The sequence below is a fragment of the Perognathus longimembris genome, chromosome 1 (genome assembly GCF_023159225.1).
Source record: "Perognathus longimembris pacificus isolate PPM17 chromosome 1, ASM2315922v1, whole genome shotgun sequence".
NCBI lineage: Eukaryota > Metazoa > Chordata > Mammalia > Rodentia > Heteromyidae > Perognathus > Perognathus longimembris.
Genome location: NC_063161.1, coordinates 70,990,551 through 71,003,095, shown reverse-complemented (window position 1 = coordinate 71,003,095; position 12,545 = coordinate 70,990,551). Strand labels below are relative to the sequence as shown.

The window sequence follows — 12,545 nt, the reverse complement described above, 5'->3', positions numbered from 1 at the left end:
GGAAGCACTCTCCTTGCCTATTTTCTCTTCCATCTCTTGTCATCTTATTTGATGACAACAGGGTGTTGGTGATTCCTCTCATCCCTGGGAGGCTGAGATAGGGAGGATTGTGGTTCCAGGCCAGCTGGGGCAGAACAACAAGAGACTATCTCAAGAGAAGAATCTGGGTATGATGGTGTGTACCTGACATCCTGACACTGTAGGCGTGCTTCCCTATCTTAGGAAAAACTAGCACCCAGTGTTTTCACTCCTATGAGGAAGTGAGGGTGGACAAAGGATGGAAACGTGCAACAATGGAGCGCACTGGACATTGGTGAAAGTGAACTATGCAACTTGAGAGTGGAGATGGGGGGGTGGGGATGGGAGAGAATGAGGGAACAGATGACACTGTATGAAAGGAAATGTACTTATTACCTGACGCATGCAAATGTAACCCTGCTATATATCACCTCTAAAATAATAAAGTAAATTAAAAAAATAAAATTCACAGGACATGATAAACCATACAAGACTTTAGGCATCCACACACAATGAGACCCAAGGAGGATACTCTTAGGGGAGGAACACTAAGGTGTAATGCCTATGTGCATCTGATCATATAAAATATTTACTTCACTGAGAATGGGGCTTAGTGGTCAAGTGCTTGCCTAGCATGCGTGAAGCCCTGGGTTTGGTTCCTCAGCACCACATAAACAGAAAAAGCCAGAAGTGGCGCTGTGGCTCAAGTGGTTGAATGCTAGCCTTGAGCAAAAGAAGCTCAGGGACAGTGCCCAGGCCCTGAGTTCAAGCCCCAAGACTGGCAGAAAATAGTATCTTTCTATGTCTGGGCACTGGTGGCTCATGCCAACAATCCTAGCTACTCAGGAGACTGAGATCTAGGGATTGCAGTTCAAAGCCAGCCTGGGCAGGAAAGTCTGTGAGACTATTTCCAATTAACCACTAGAAAACCAGAAGTGGCACTGTGGCTCCAAATGGTACAGCGCTACCCTTGAGCAAAAGAGCTCAGGGACAGTACCCAAGCCCCAAGTTCAAGCCCCATGACAGACACTGCCCCTCCCACCCGCAAAAAAAAAGAACTCCAGGAATGAAAACGAGTTTTTTTTTCCTTTGTTGCTGTTTTTATTTTCTTTTTGTCTTGTTCATCTGCCTTTGGGAGGGTAAAGGGACACACAGAAATGGAGGGACAGAGGGTGAACCAATGCAGCAGTGGCACTCACTAGACACTATGCTGAAAATGAACTATACAACTTGTGGGCAGGGATGGGAGGGAAAAACTGAGAGAGCAAGGGAAGGGCTGACACTGTTCAAACAAAAAATGTACTCTTTACCTGACTTATTAACTGTAACCCCTCTGTGCATCACCTTTATAAAAATTTAAAAAAATTTTTTAAAGTAAAAGATGGTCAGAGGAGACCAGGCCTGGTGAAGGAAGAGGTAGGTGTTCCTTCACTGGAATGAGGGCAATGCAGCATGGAGCTTTCTAGAGTCAGGAGGCAGTGGCCTATCAGGATGAGACGTGTTGAGAGGACTCAAACTGGGGAGCCAAGTAGTACATGTGATGAATTGTTCCAGAAAGAGGGGCCAGGGCTCCCAAGCCAAAAAGACTGGCCCACAAACTGTCATCCTAGTTACTCAGGAGATCTCAGTATCTGACATTGAGATCTGAGGATCACAGTTCAAAGCCAGCCTGGGCAGGAAAGTCTGTGAGACTCAGCTCCAATGAGCCACCAAAAAGCCAGAAGTGGAGCTGTGGTTCAAGTGTTAAGAGTACTGGCCTTGAGCAAAAAAAAAAAAAAAAAGCTCAGGGACAGCACACAGGCCCTGAGTTCAAGCCCCACACTGAGGAAAACAACACAAAACAGGTTTTAGGAGTTGGGAAGGGAAAGTGAGTTGGGGGGCTCAGCACTCATCTAAGAGCCTGAGTGCTCCTTCATCCACTGGGACAGTCATTGTACCCCCATCTCCTACCCCCATCCTTCCAGGCCCCAGGGCTCCAAAGCAGGCCTCACTTCAGCCTTTTATTCTATTTGTCCATCAAATCTCTTGTCCATGATAGTCAGGCTGGGCAGCCCCTGAACCTTTTACAAAAGAGTCCCCATCTCCAACCCCTCCCACCCCGTAGCCCCTTCCCACAGGCACCCACAGTGTCCATGCTACCGCACCATCTCTCCTCCAGGGCTGAGGCTTAGGGAGGGGGTCAGCTCTCGGGGGTCGAGGGGTCTGACACAGCCCCGCCAGCAGCCCTCTGCAGCATGTCCAGGGCCTCCCAGAAGAAGTCCTTCTGTGCCGCCATCAAGGGCATCCATCCCACGATCTCCTTCATCTTCTCCATGCGGTCCTGCAATGTAGGGCACCTGTGGATCTGGCTGAGGTACTCCTCACAGGCCCGGGCTGTCCCCCCGGGGTCCTGTAGAGCTCCAGCCCCCAGGCTTGGCTCCGGGCTCCCCACTGCCTTGCTAGGTGGTAGGTCCCGATAGGCAGGGCCGTGCTCGATGTCATGGCTGGCCAGCATGTAGAGGCATTCCCGGGTAGAGCAGAGAGAACAGGCACACAGGGGGACCTGGGAGGAGAGAAGGAGGAAGGCTGAGGGGATCAAGCTGCAAGGGTCCCAAGAAGCGATCCAGCTGCCATCTTTCCTTTTCTTTCTTTCTTTTTTGGGGGGAGGGGGTCCCTTCTTTCTCTCTTTCTTTTGTTCACAGCTGGTGATCAACCATTTGAAAAGCAGCTCCACTTTCAGCTTTTTGATCATTCATTGGAGATGGATTTCTGCTGCCTGGCTTTGAATCAGGATCCTCAGATCTCAGTGTCCTGAGTGGCTAGGATGACAGGTGCGAGCCACAAGTGCCCAGCTGAATCCAACTGTTATGTGGGTCCCTTCTCAGATCAGCCCTGGGACAGCAAGTGAGCTCTACCTGGCTAGGTGCCAGGGCTGGGTAAGGTCTAACAAGGGGTCTGCTAAGGGAGAGCCAAGGGTATCTATGTGCCTGGCAGGAAGAGAAGAGAGGTGTGGTCCTAGAGAAATGGAACCTCTGGGTCCCGGCAGGAGTCTCAGTCTGGTGAGCCAGGTAGAGGATCAAGTTTTGAGACCAGCCTGGTCTATAAAGTGAGAAAGAAAAGGGAGCAACAGAAAGGGAAGGAATGCTAGCTGCAGTCCTTGGGGCCATGCATTGTTTCCCTCCCCAGGGGCCCTGTTGCATGACCCTGGCTCTGACCTTGACATGGAGCTTGACGAAGGAGGCACTTCCTTTTGGCCAACCGGGGAGGCGGCCTCCGGCCCCGCAGCCACAGCCCAGCAGCTCCTTGCTGAAGTCCAAGCCCTGGCTCAGCACCAGGGAATGGTTGAGGCCGCACCACAGGGCAATGGGGCGCTGCAGGTAATGTACCTGCAGACACATGGAAGCAGCCTTGAGCAGGGAGCACCAGGTGACTCCTCAGTCAGAGAGGGTTGACAGAAGCTTAGGGCAGAGTGTAATGGAAGGAAGACATGGGTACCTGCAGGATGCAGACTCCCTCAATCTATCCTTATTTATGTATGTATGGATTTATTTACTTATTGCCAGTCCTGGGGTTTGAACTCAGGGCCTGAGCACTGTCCCTGGCTTCTTTTTGCTCAAGGCTAGCACTCTACCACTTGAGCCACAGAGCCACTTCTGGCTTTTTCTATGTATGTGGTGCTGAGGAATCAAACCCAGGGCTTCATGCATGCTAGGCAACATTCTTCCACTAGGTCACATTCCCAGTCCCTGGATATATTTATTTATGTGCTGGTCCTGGGGCTTGAACTCAGGGCCTGGACACTGTCTTTGAGCTCTTTTGCTCAAGGCTAGCGCCCTACCACTTGAGTTTCAGCCCCACTTCCAGATTTTTGGTGGCTAATTGGAGTTCAGAGTCTCATGGACTTTCCTGTCCCAGCTGGCTTCAAACCTTGATCAGATCTCAGCCTCCTGAGTAGCTAGGATTATAGTATGTGCCATTGGCACCCAGATTTGACTGTACTCTTGTTCCCTGCAACAGCCAGTCCTTCCTGAAGCTCTCTGTGATGTGGCTTTTCTCCTAGCACACTCCTGACATGCTCAATCCGAAGGTATCTGGTTACCCAGCTGCCAACTTCCAGAGCCTTTGCTCTGTGATTATTCTCTCAAGTGTACGGGCACTCCAGTTCCAAAGACACAGGCAAGAGAAGTAGAGCTGTGGTTCAAGTGGTAGAATGCTACCCTTGAGAGATAAGGCTAAGAGACAGTGCCAGGGTCCTGAGTTCAAGCCCCAGTACCAGCATACACACACACACACACACACACACACACACACACACGCACACCTAAACAAGATAAAACTACGTCACTTCTCCATTTTCACACTGCCACCACTATCCCCTACACTGTCCCCCCTTCCATCCATAGCTTCTGGAATACACTATGGACAGTCATGATACCTGTCCCTTGCTGACCATGGTGGCTATGGCCCCTGTTGCCCCTCTGTCTCTGCTTTTGTCATTTCAATCTTGTCCCACCTTGGACTTGAAGTGCCAGCTAGGCAGTTTCCAAGTTAGCCCTTTACTCTCTCTCACTGTCAGAAAAAAAAAAAAAAAGGTCAAATTCCCACTCTTTCCTCTTCTTCAAGCCAGTAATTAGTCTGGAGGGGCCTGTTTATTTTCCCCTCAACCTTGTCCTAAAGCCACTCTTTTCCATTCTCACTGCCACGTATCAGCCCCTGGCCTTCACCAGCCTCCTGTGCCCGAGGACCAGCTGACCTGCTCCGTCACCCATGAGAGATCACTATGGCTCCTGGCTTGTGAACCCCCATCTCACCCATCTCCAGGGATCCTCTGCTTCCAGCCAGGCAGCCACAAGCAAGCTTCAACCAACCAACCCCATCCTCACAGCATAGACACCCTTCCCTACCTAGCCCTACCTGAATCCTGTGTAACCCACCAGGCCCTGCCCATGTCTTGTTGTTACTCTGGCCACGCCCCCCCATACATCCCCACTGTGAACACGATGTAGAATGCACAGAACCACAGAACGGGCCTCCTTAGTGTCAGCCCTGCCTGAGGGCCTGGCACACAGAGGAGACAAAAGTGCTCCACAGAGACTGGAAAAGTAAAGAGCGGAGAGAGCCTTTCTTACCTGGGTGGGTTCTCCTCGGTCCATCTTGTCCCCTGTCCCCAGCTGCCCATATCTATTATTTCCCTGCATAAAAATTCGGCCAAATTCATCCACCAGGCCAACGTGATTGTAGCCAAGAGCACAGAATAGGATCTAGGAGGGGAGACAGGAGGATCAGTGGGCACTCGGTTTCCTTTAAAGCAATGCTGGAGTTCCTGACCCAACCAACTGGGAATCTTCCATCCCCACCCCATCTCCCCCAGCTGATTTCCTCTCACCTGCTCTCCTCCTCGACCCAGATCAACTGATTCCCACCCCTGGTTCAGGCTCCACCCCTTCTGCCTGTACCCCCAGCACCTTACCTTGGCAGGCAGTGAAAGAGCAAGCGGCATCTGCTGGTCCAGGGGATCAAAGGCTTGAAGGGTCCCAAAGAGATCACGATACACCCCTGGGGTGTGCACCTCAAAATATACTCCCCCCTGGTCTGGGGGGATTGGGAGCCCTCAGCTCAGCAGCTTTGGGCACCCATTTCCTAAGCACAAGCCCCCACCTGGGATGAAAGCTGTGAGATTCAAGGCGTCTCAACACATAGGATGAGAGAGATAGCAGCTCTGTCCCCCCCACCCCCACCCCGGGGAGCCTACCGCCATCTCTTCACTAGGATCCCATAAGGACTTCCCACTTTGGAGCTAGAATAAGGGCAAGGGGTGTCACCATTTGGAAGGTCTGTCCATGCCCCCCCCTCCCCGGGACATGGACATGGGGTCTTAAGAGGCAGCGAGGCCCATCTTACCGGTGATGTAGAGGGTGCTGCTCTGGTTGGAAGCCATGCAGGTTACCCGCAGGTGGGGCAGGCAGCGAGACACCTTCCTGAGTGCCAGCTGGACTGTGTAGGAACGTGGCTGGTCCAGCTGCGTCTCGTTCACTACCAGAGAGTAGATCTTTCCTTCCTCTGGGGACAAGAGGGGGCAGGCATTTGGGGAAGGGGACAATATCTGTGTTAAAGTCACTCACCCTTTCCTTCCCATGCTACAGAGGATGAAGCATTGACAGCTAAAGGGAGGTTGGAAGAAAAAGGGTTCCCTGGGCTCCCAACTAAACCAAGGAAGTACTTCCATGTGAGAGGTGGTGGAGAGAAACAGTAGCTGTCTAATAAAGGTGTTGAGAATTCAGGGTGAATCCATGTGGCATTCAGAAGGCCAGAGGCTCTCAAGCCTTGGGGGTGTAAGCTGATGGAAAGGATACTGGGAAACTGAGAGGCAGTCTAGGGTACAAAGTGAGGTACCTGGCATAGAGGCTGGGAGATTTAGAATTTTTTAAAAATCAGGCTTTTATGAGAGCAGTGGTTTCCAAACTGTTTTTTGTTTGTTTGTAGCAGGGATTCTTTTTTTTTTTTTTGGCCAGTCCTGGGCCTTGGACTCAGGGCCTGAGCACTGTCCCTGGCTTCTTCCCGCTCAAGGCTAGCACTCTGCCACTTGAGCCACAGCGCCGCTTCTGGCCGTTTTCTGTATATGTGGTGCTGGGGAATCGAACCTAGGGCCTCGTGTATCCGAGGCAGGCACTCTTGCCACTAGGCTATATCCCCAGCCCTGTAGCAGGGATTCTTCAAATTCAGAATTCTAGGCTGGGAGATGGATAGAAGCAGAACTAGCTGGATGCTAGTGGCTCATGCTTCTAATTCTAGCTACTCAGGAGGCTGAGAACTGAGGATCACAGTTTGAAGCTAGTCTGGGCAGGAGCAAGTCCATGAGACTCTGGTCTCCAATGAACTACCAAAGAGCCATTAGTACAGTTGTAGGCTCAAGTGCTAGAGAACTAGCTATGAGTGTAAAAGCTCAGGGACAGCATCCAAGCCCTGAGTTCAAGTCTTAGGACCAACACACACACACACACACACACACCAGCAGTGGCAGACTGTTTATGTTTAGACACAGAACCCCAAATGGCCCTCCTCTCTACCACACAGCCTGCCTTGAGGAATCTGCTGGAAACTTTTGCCAACCACTGCTTCTGTACCATACCTGTGAGCAGCAGTAGGGCACGATGGGTCTCCTGACCAACCAGCACAATCTGTTTGAAGCTCATGGAGTGGTGGAATGTCATCTTGAAGACTCTCTGCCCACTGGACTGCAGGTAGACCTCAACACAGTCACAGGCTTGGCTGCCAGTTGAGCCTACCACAGCTGGCTGCTCACGAGTAGCCAAGACGTACAGGTATTTACGGTAAACAGTGTCACACCTTGGGTCTGAAGCAAACTGTGGAGAAAGGCCAGAGGTGAGAGCAAGGGCCAACATGAGGGAGGAAGGAAGGTGAATCCTGGAGTAGGAGCTGGGAGACTTGGGTCCTTGTTTTTAGGTTCTTGGCAGGAGAGGGCACATGTGCTGACACCTCTCCTAAGGAAGGCCCTAGGGACTGGGCTCTGCAAGAGGGAGTTGGCTCTCAGCTGCTTACATCTTTGGCTCCTCGACACAACACAACGTAGTGGCAGGCCCGTTTCCACTGGATCTGGCCAAGGGTGGAGGAGACCAGGGCATTTTTGAGGAAGAAGAGAGTTCCTACGTAGTCAAGGATGAACACATGGTCCTTCGTAGGCAAGAAGCGGCGGTAGCCATGGGCTAGCAGGGGTGCCACACTCTTGCTGAGACATCGGCGGCGGCCTCCAAATGCTTGGAAATACAGGCCCTTGGTGTCTGGGGAATGGAAGGAGATGGAAGGTTTAAGGGATGCCAGTTGACATGAGGGCAAAGGTTCAGGGCTTGGGGCAAGCTAGATTTTTCAGACACACTGGTGTTCAGCATTTTTACCCTATCCCCAGGACTAAGTAGCTGTGGAAAGCTTAGATCTGCCCCCACCTCAGCCAAGGGCCAGCCACAGGCTTCTTAGCATCTCTTTAGTGCAACCATGCATCCAAGACATCAAGGAAATATAAGAATAAATAAAGAGAGGCAGAAAGAAGAAAAGAATGACCTGGAAAGGTCAGGAACCTCCCCTCACCCCCAGCTGAGGATCTGCTTTGTGGGTGGGTCTTCTTCCCTAATTTCCCTGTTTGTGAAAGAAGTAATGGGGTTAGAGCTCTCTGGAGTAGAAGTAAGTTAGTTATGGGGCTTGAATGTGCTGTCTCTGAGCTGTTTTTGCTCAAGGCTAATGCTCTACCACTTTGAACCACAGTGCCACTTCTGGTTTTCTGGTGGCTCATTGGAGATAAGAGTCTCAAGGACTTTCCTGCCCAAGGTGGCAGATCTCAGCCTGAGTAGCTAGGATGACAGGCACGAGCCACCGGCACCTGGCTGAAAAGGCTTTTTTTCTTTTTTTTTTTGGGCCGGTCCTAGGCCGTGAACTCAGGGCCTGAGCACTGTCCCTGGCTTCTTTTTTGCTCAAGGCTAGTACTCTGCCACTTGAGCCACAGCACCACTTCTGGCCATTTTCTGTATATGTGGTGCTGAGGAATCAAACCCAGGGCCTCATGTATAGGAGGCAAGCACTCTTGCCACTAGGCCACATTCCCAGCCCCGCTGAAAAGGATTTTAGAGTAAGGGTCTTAAGCTTTGCTGTCACAACTAGAGAAGGAGCTGTTAGCTGCTGACCATCTCACAATGCCTCAGATCGCCCTGCCACCGATCTTTCTTGTTAAAGATGGTGAAGCTTGGAAACTCTGGTTTAGAGAAGGGAACACTCGTGGTACTGTGGAATAGGGGTGCTGTGTGTGAGATCTGGAGGAGCTGGTGTGTGGAGGGATAACACGAGGGCTGTGGGTGGCATGTCTGTCATCAGTCTTAGCGTGTGGAAGAATGTTTGAATCTGGAGGTTGGCACAGAGGTGATCCACTAACTCTAGAGCAGGAAGTGCCCCCAGGAAGGAAAGGACAGAGGCAAGGAGAGGAGGAGGTGCTGGGGAAGGTGTACAGTTCAGAATGGCAGCTCTCTTCCAGGGCCGGACCCCAGAACTCTGCTCTCGGAGGCGCGGACTGAGCCGGCGGCAGATGCGTCTCCACACGCCCTCAGCGTCGCACACTTCGTGGAAGTAGCGGCACGTCTGGCCAAGGGCGACCACATCTCTGACTGGAAGAAATGAAATGATGTGTTCCACCTAGTGGGAAGGGACAAGAGGGGGAAGCAGGAGTCACTGGCAGTCCCTCCTGTGGTCTGCCTTTTTTGTTGTTGTTTTTCTGGTCTTGTGGCTTTGAACTCAGGGCTTGGGCACTGTCGCTGAACTTGTTTGCTCAAAGCTCAATCACTTGAGCCACAGCTCCAAATCTGGCTTTTTTTTTGGTGGATAATTGGATGTAAGAGTCTCATGGACATTCTTGCTGGGCTAGCTTTGAAGTGTGATCCTTAGATTTTAGCCTCCTGAGTTGCTTAGCTAAGATTTACAGGCGAGAGCCACCGGCACCCAGTCTGCCCCTCCATTCTTTTTTTTTTTTTTTTTTTGGCCAGTCCTGGGCCTTGGACTCAGGGCCTGAGCACTGTCCCTGGCTTCTTCCCGCTCAAGGCTAGCACTCTGCCACTTGAGCCACAGCGCCGCTTCTGGCCGTTTTCTGTATATGTGGTGCTGGGGAATCGAACCTAGGGCCTCATGTATCCGAGGCAGGCACTCTTGCCACTAGGCTATAACCCCAGCCCTGCCCCTCCATTCTTAATACTTGCCCATGAAAGACTCACCAGCTCTGGGGGGAACAACTGAACAGAAATAGGGTTCCCTCTCCCCTTCTTTTCTTCACCTCTAGGCTCTGGGCCACAAGAAGGGCAGGTCCGCTTTACCTATGGGAGGAGAAGGGAGAGCATGGGGGTTTGGTGCATCCCGCCTCTCTTGTTCTGTGCTGTCAATCAGTCTTTCCTGAACTCCTGTCTAGCTGCTTATCTAATTGCAGCAGCTGTGTGCTGTTGGGTCCTCCCTCCTTCCAGATCCCAGGGCCTTCCCTCCCTGTTTGCCTGCCTGTCCTCTGGCCCACCCCCAGATCTCTCTCTGAATGCTCTCAGCTTCCTGCCCTTCCCTTGCCTGGACACCCCCTCACCCTGCGCCCCTCCTCCCATGTGCACAGCCCAGTCAATATTTGCGGCTTCTGTCTCCAGTTTCTCCTCACCATCCTGACCAGCCCCTCCCTTCTCCTGCCCTCATCTCTCCAGGGCCCTGTCCCCGTTGCTGTCTTTCCCACACCATGTCCCTGCCTGGGCTTGGGGGACCTCTGGGGCCCCTCTCCCTCCTAAGCCCCTCCCCCATGGAGTCTGGGGCAAACAAACCTCTCTGTGACCTCACTGTTCAGCTCACTGTGATCTATCTTCCTTAACTTGGCCCAGGAGCTGGATTCTAGATTCTAGCTTAGCCTCTAGCCACCAGATGGCCCAAGGGCTATGTATGTTACTGAAGAAAGAAAGTGTGAACTACTGATAGAGGAAGCCTCCATTTTGAAGTAGATTTTTCCCACTTGAGGAATCCTTCACAGACCAGGGCCTTCAGAGATTTGTAGCTTGAGTATAAACCCGGGGATAAAAAGGAAAGAAGAGAAAGGTATAAACTCAGTTTTGACAGTTGCTGGAAAGAAAAAGGACCATTGTGTATTCATCAGATAAAAGCAGAAATAATTTAGTACAATTCTCATGACGACACATTTGAAAGCATACTGCTTTCTTGGTGACCAGCAACATCATTTCATTTACAAGAAACAAGTTGTTAATGTAGGGAAAGGAATGGATTTGCTCTGAAAACTTAGAATCTCCCTAAGCTAAAAAGCTGTTCAGCTTTTCTTGTGGAGGATGAAAATTACCAGGACAAACAGATAAGGTTGTTGTGTAACCAGGTATGAAGGAGTATGTCTATTTACAGCAATAAATCAGGGAATCGCTTCTTCAGGGGCTCAAAGGAACCCAGTCCTGTGAGACAACCAGTCCATACTGCACAGGATTATAGATTCATTCATCAATACAGGTCTAATCATTGACTGTAGTAGCTGTCAGTGAATGGACTGTCCACCCACACTCCTGCTCCTTTATTGCAACTAGCCAGAAATACCTAAGAAGGAACTGTTAGTAATTCTTTATGTGTATGTATATGTTGGTGTTAGGGTTTCAATTCAGGGACTGGGCACTGTCCTGTAAGCATTTTTGGGCAAGGCTGGCACTCTACTACTGCTCCACTTCTGGCTTTTTGCTGGCTAAGTGGAGCTAAGTCTTATGGACTTTTCTGCCCCAGGTGGCTTTGAACCTGGATCCTCAGATCTCAGCCTCCTGGGTAGCTAGGACTACAGGTGTGAGCCACTAGTATCTGGCACTAACAATTTAATAAATATTTAAACATTTGGATATCTCAAATGTGACCTAGAACAGAGAAAACTTCAGCTACTAGTGGTCAACTATCAGCACGAGTGGATTCTACTGGGGTCTTAAGTCATTACAAAGGGTTTTAGGCTCTCCAAGCGGACAGAAAATGTTGTTCCATCTTGCATTTGGGGAACTCGTTTATCCATTTCACCCCCCCCCCAAAAAAAAAGCAAATAAGAGGTTCCAAAGATGAAGTGGGAAAGAGTTCTGTGTGGAGGATTAATCTCTGGCTGATGCCAGTTACTAGGATTTTTTTGCTATGCTTTGTGCAGGGTGCAGGTGCTGACGAACTCAGGGCTTGAGCACTGTCCCAGAGATTTTTCACAAAAGGGTGTCGCTCTACCACTGGAGCTACAGCTCCACTTCCGGCTCTATTTTGGTGGTTAATTGAAGAGGCTCACGGACTTTCCTGTCCAGGCTGGCTTCGAACCCCATCCTCTTGAGTACCTAGGATTACAGGCGTGAAGCCACCGGCCCCTGATTCTAGGTAGGATCTTGCTGTTTGCTCTTGCTGCAACTCATTAACTTCACTCTGCCTCAGTTTCCTGATGTCCTTTCTAAATTCCTCTGGTGCGTCAGCCCAGGTCCTAACCAGGGGGTTCGCGAGACCCACGCTTGGCCTTTAACCTCCGCAGCGAAAATGGCCCCCGACACCAGGACCACCCCGCTTGCACCGGCTCCCCTCGGCCTCCCACACCCTCGACGCTGGCTAGCTTCCCATCGAGGCCAGCTGGAAGCAGCGTCCCCAGCCAGCCGTGCAGTGAACCGGCCCGCGGCGCCCGCTCGCTCTCTTTACCTCCGTCTCAAAAGTTCTAGCTCACCCGCCTCCTCTTTAGCGAAGGGAACGCCTTCTCGCCCATGCTATTGGTCGGTAGAGCCGTCCCTCAGAGAAGAGGCCGGGGCAGGTGCCCTCCGAGGTTCTAATTGGCCATCTTGACAAGTCACTCGCCTGTATCTGATTTGCAATTGGTGTTCGCCTCCGGCTCGCGGCCTTGTAACTCTCAAGCACTTCTAGTGGCGTGCCGGCATCCCCGCCTTCTGCTTGTCCCTCATTGGCTCCACCGCCAGCCGTGAGCATTGTGATTGGACGTGACTGCGCGGGGCGGGCCGGCCAGAGCGTCGGCC

At 51.4% G+C, this 12,545-nt stretch overlaps 1 protein-coding gene across 2 annotated transcripts; it reads right to left on the bottom strand.

The window, feature by feature from the left end:
* Nucleotides 1-1,891: 1,891 nt before the first annotated feature.
* Nucleotides 1,892-12,330, bottom strand: Fbxo24 (F-box protein 24). Of its 2 annotated transcripts, none has more exons than XM_048368279.1 (10): nt 12,242-12,330; nt 9,765-9,863; nt 9,009-9,192; nt 7,558-7,796; nt 7,127-7,361; nt 5,899-6,057; nt 5,468-5,589; nt 5,127-5,258; nt 3,213-3,383; nt 1,892-2,560 (listed from the first exon to the last, which is right to left on the bottom strand). In XM_048368279.1, the coding sequence occupies exons 1-10, from the start codon at nt 12,278-12,280 to the stop codon at nt 2,198-2,200; spliced, it is 1,743 nt and encodes a 580-aa protein (XP_048224236.1). In that variant the 5' UTR covers nt 12,281-12,330; the 3' UTR covers nt 1,892-2,197. The 2 variants fall into 2 exon arrangements, with proteins under 2 accessions (XP_048224236.1, XP_048224247.1); XM_048368290.1 differs by lacking the exon at nt 12,242-12,330 and adding an exon at nt 10,118-10,482.
* Nucleotides 12,331-12,545: the final 215 nt, after the last annotated feature.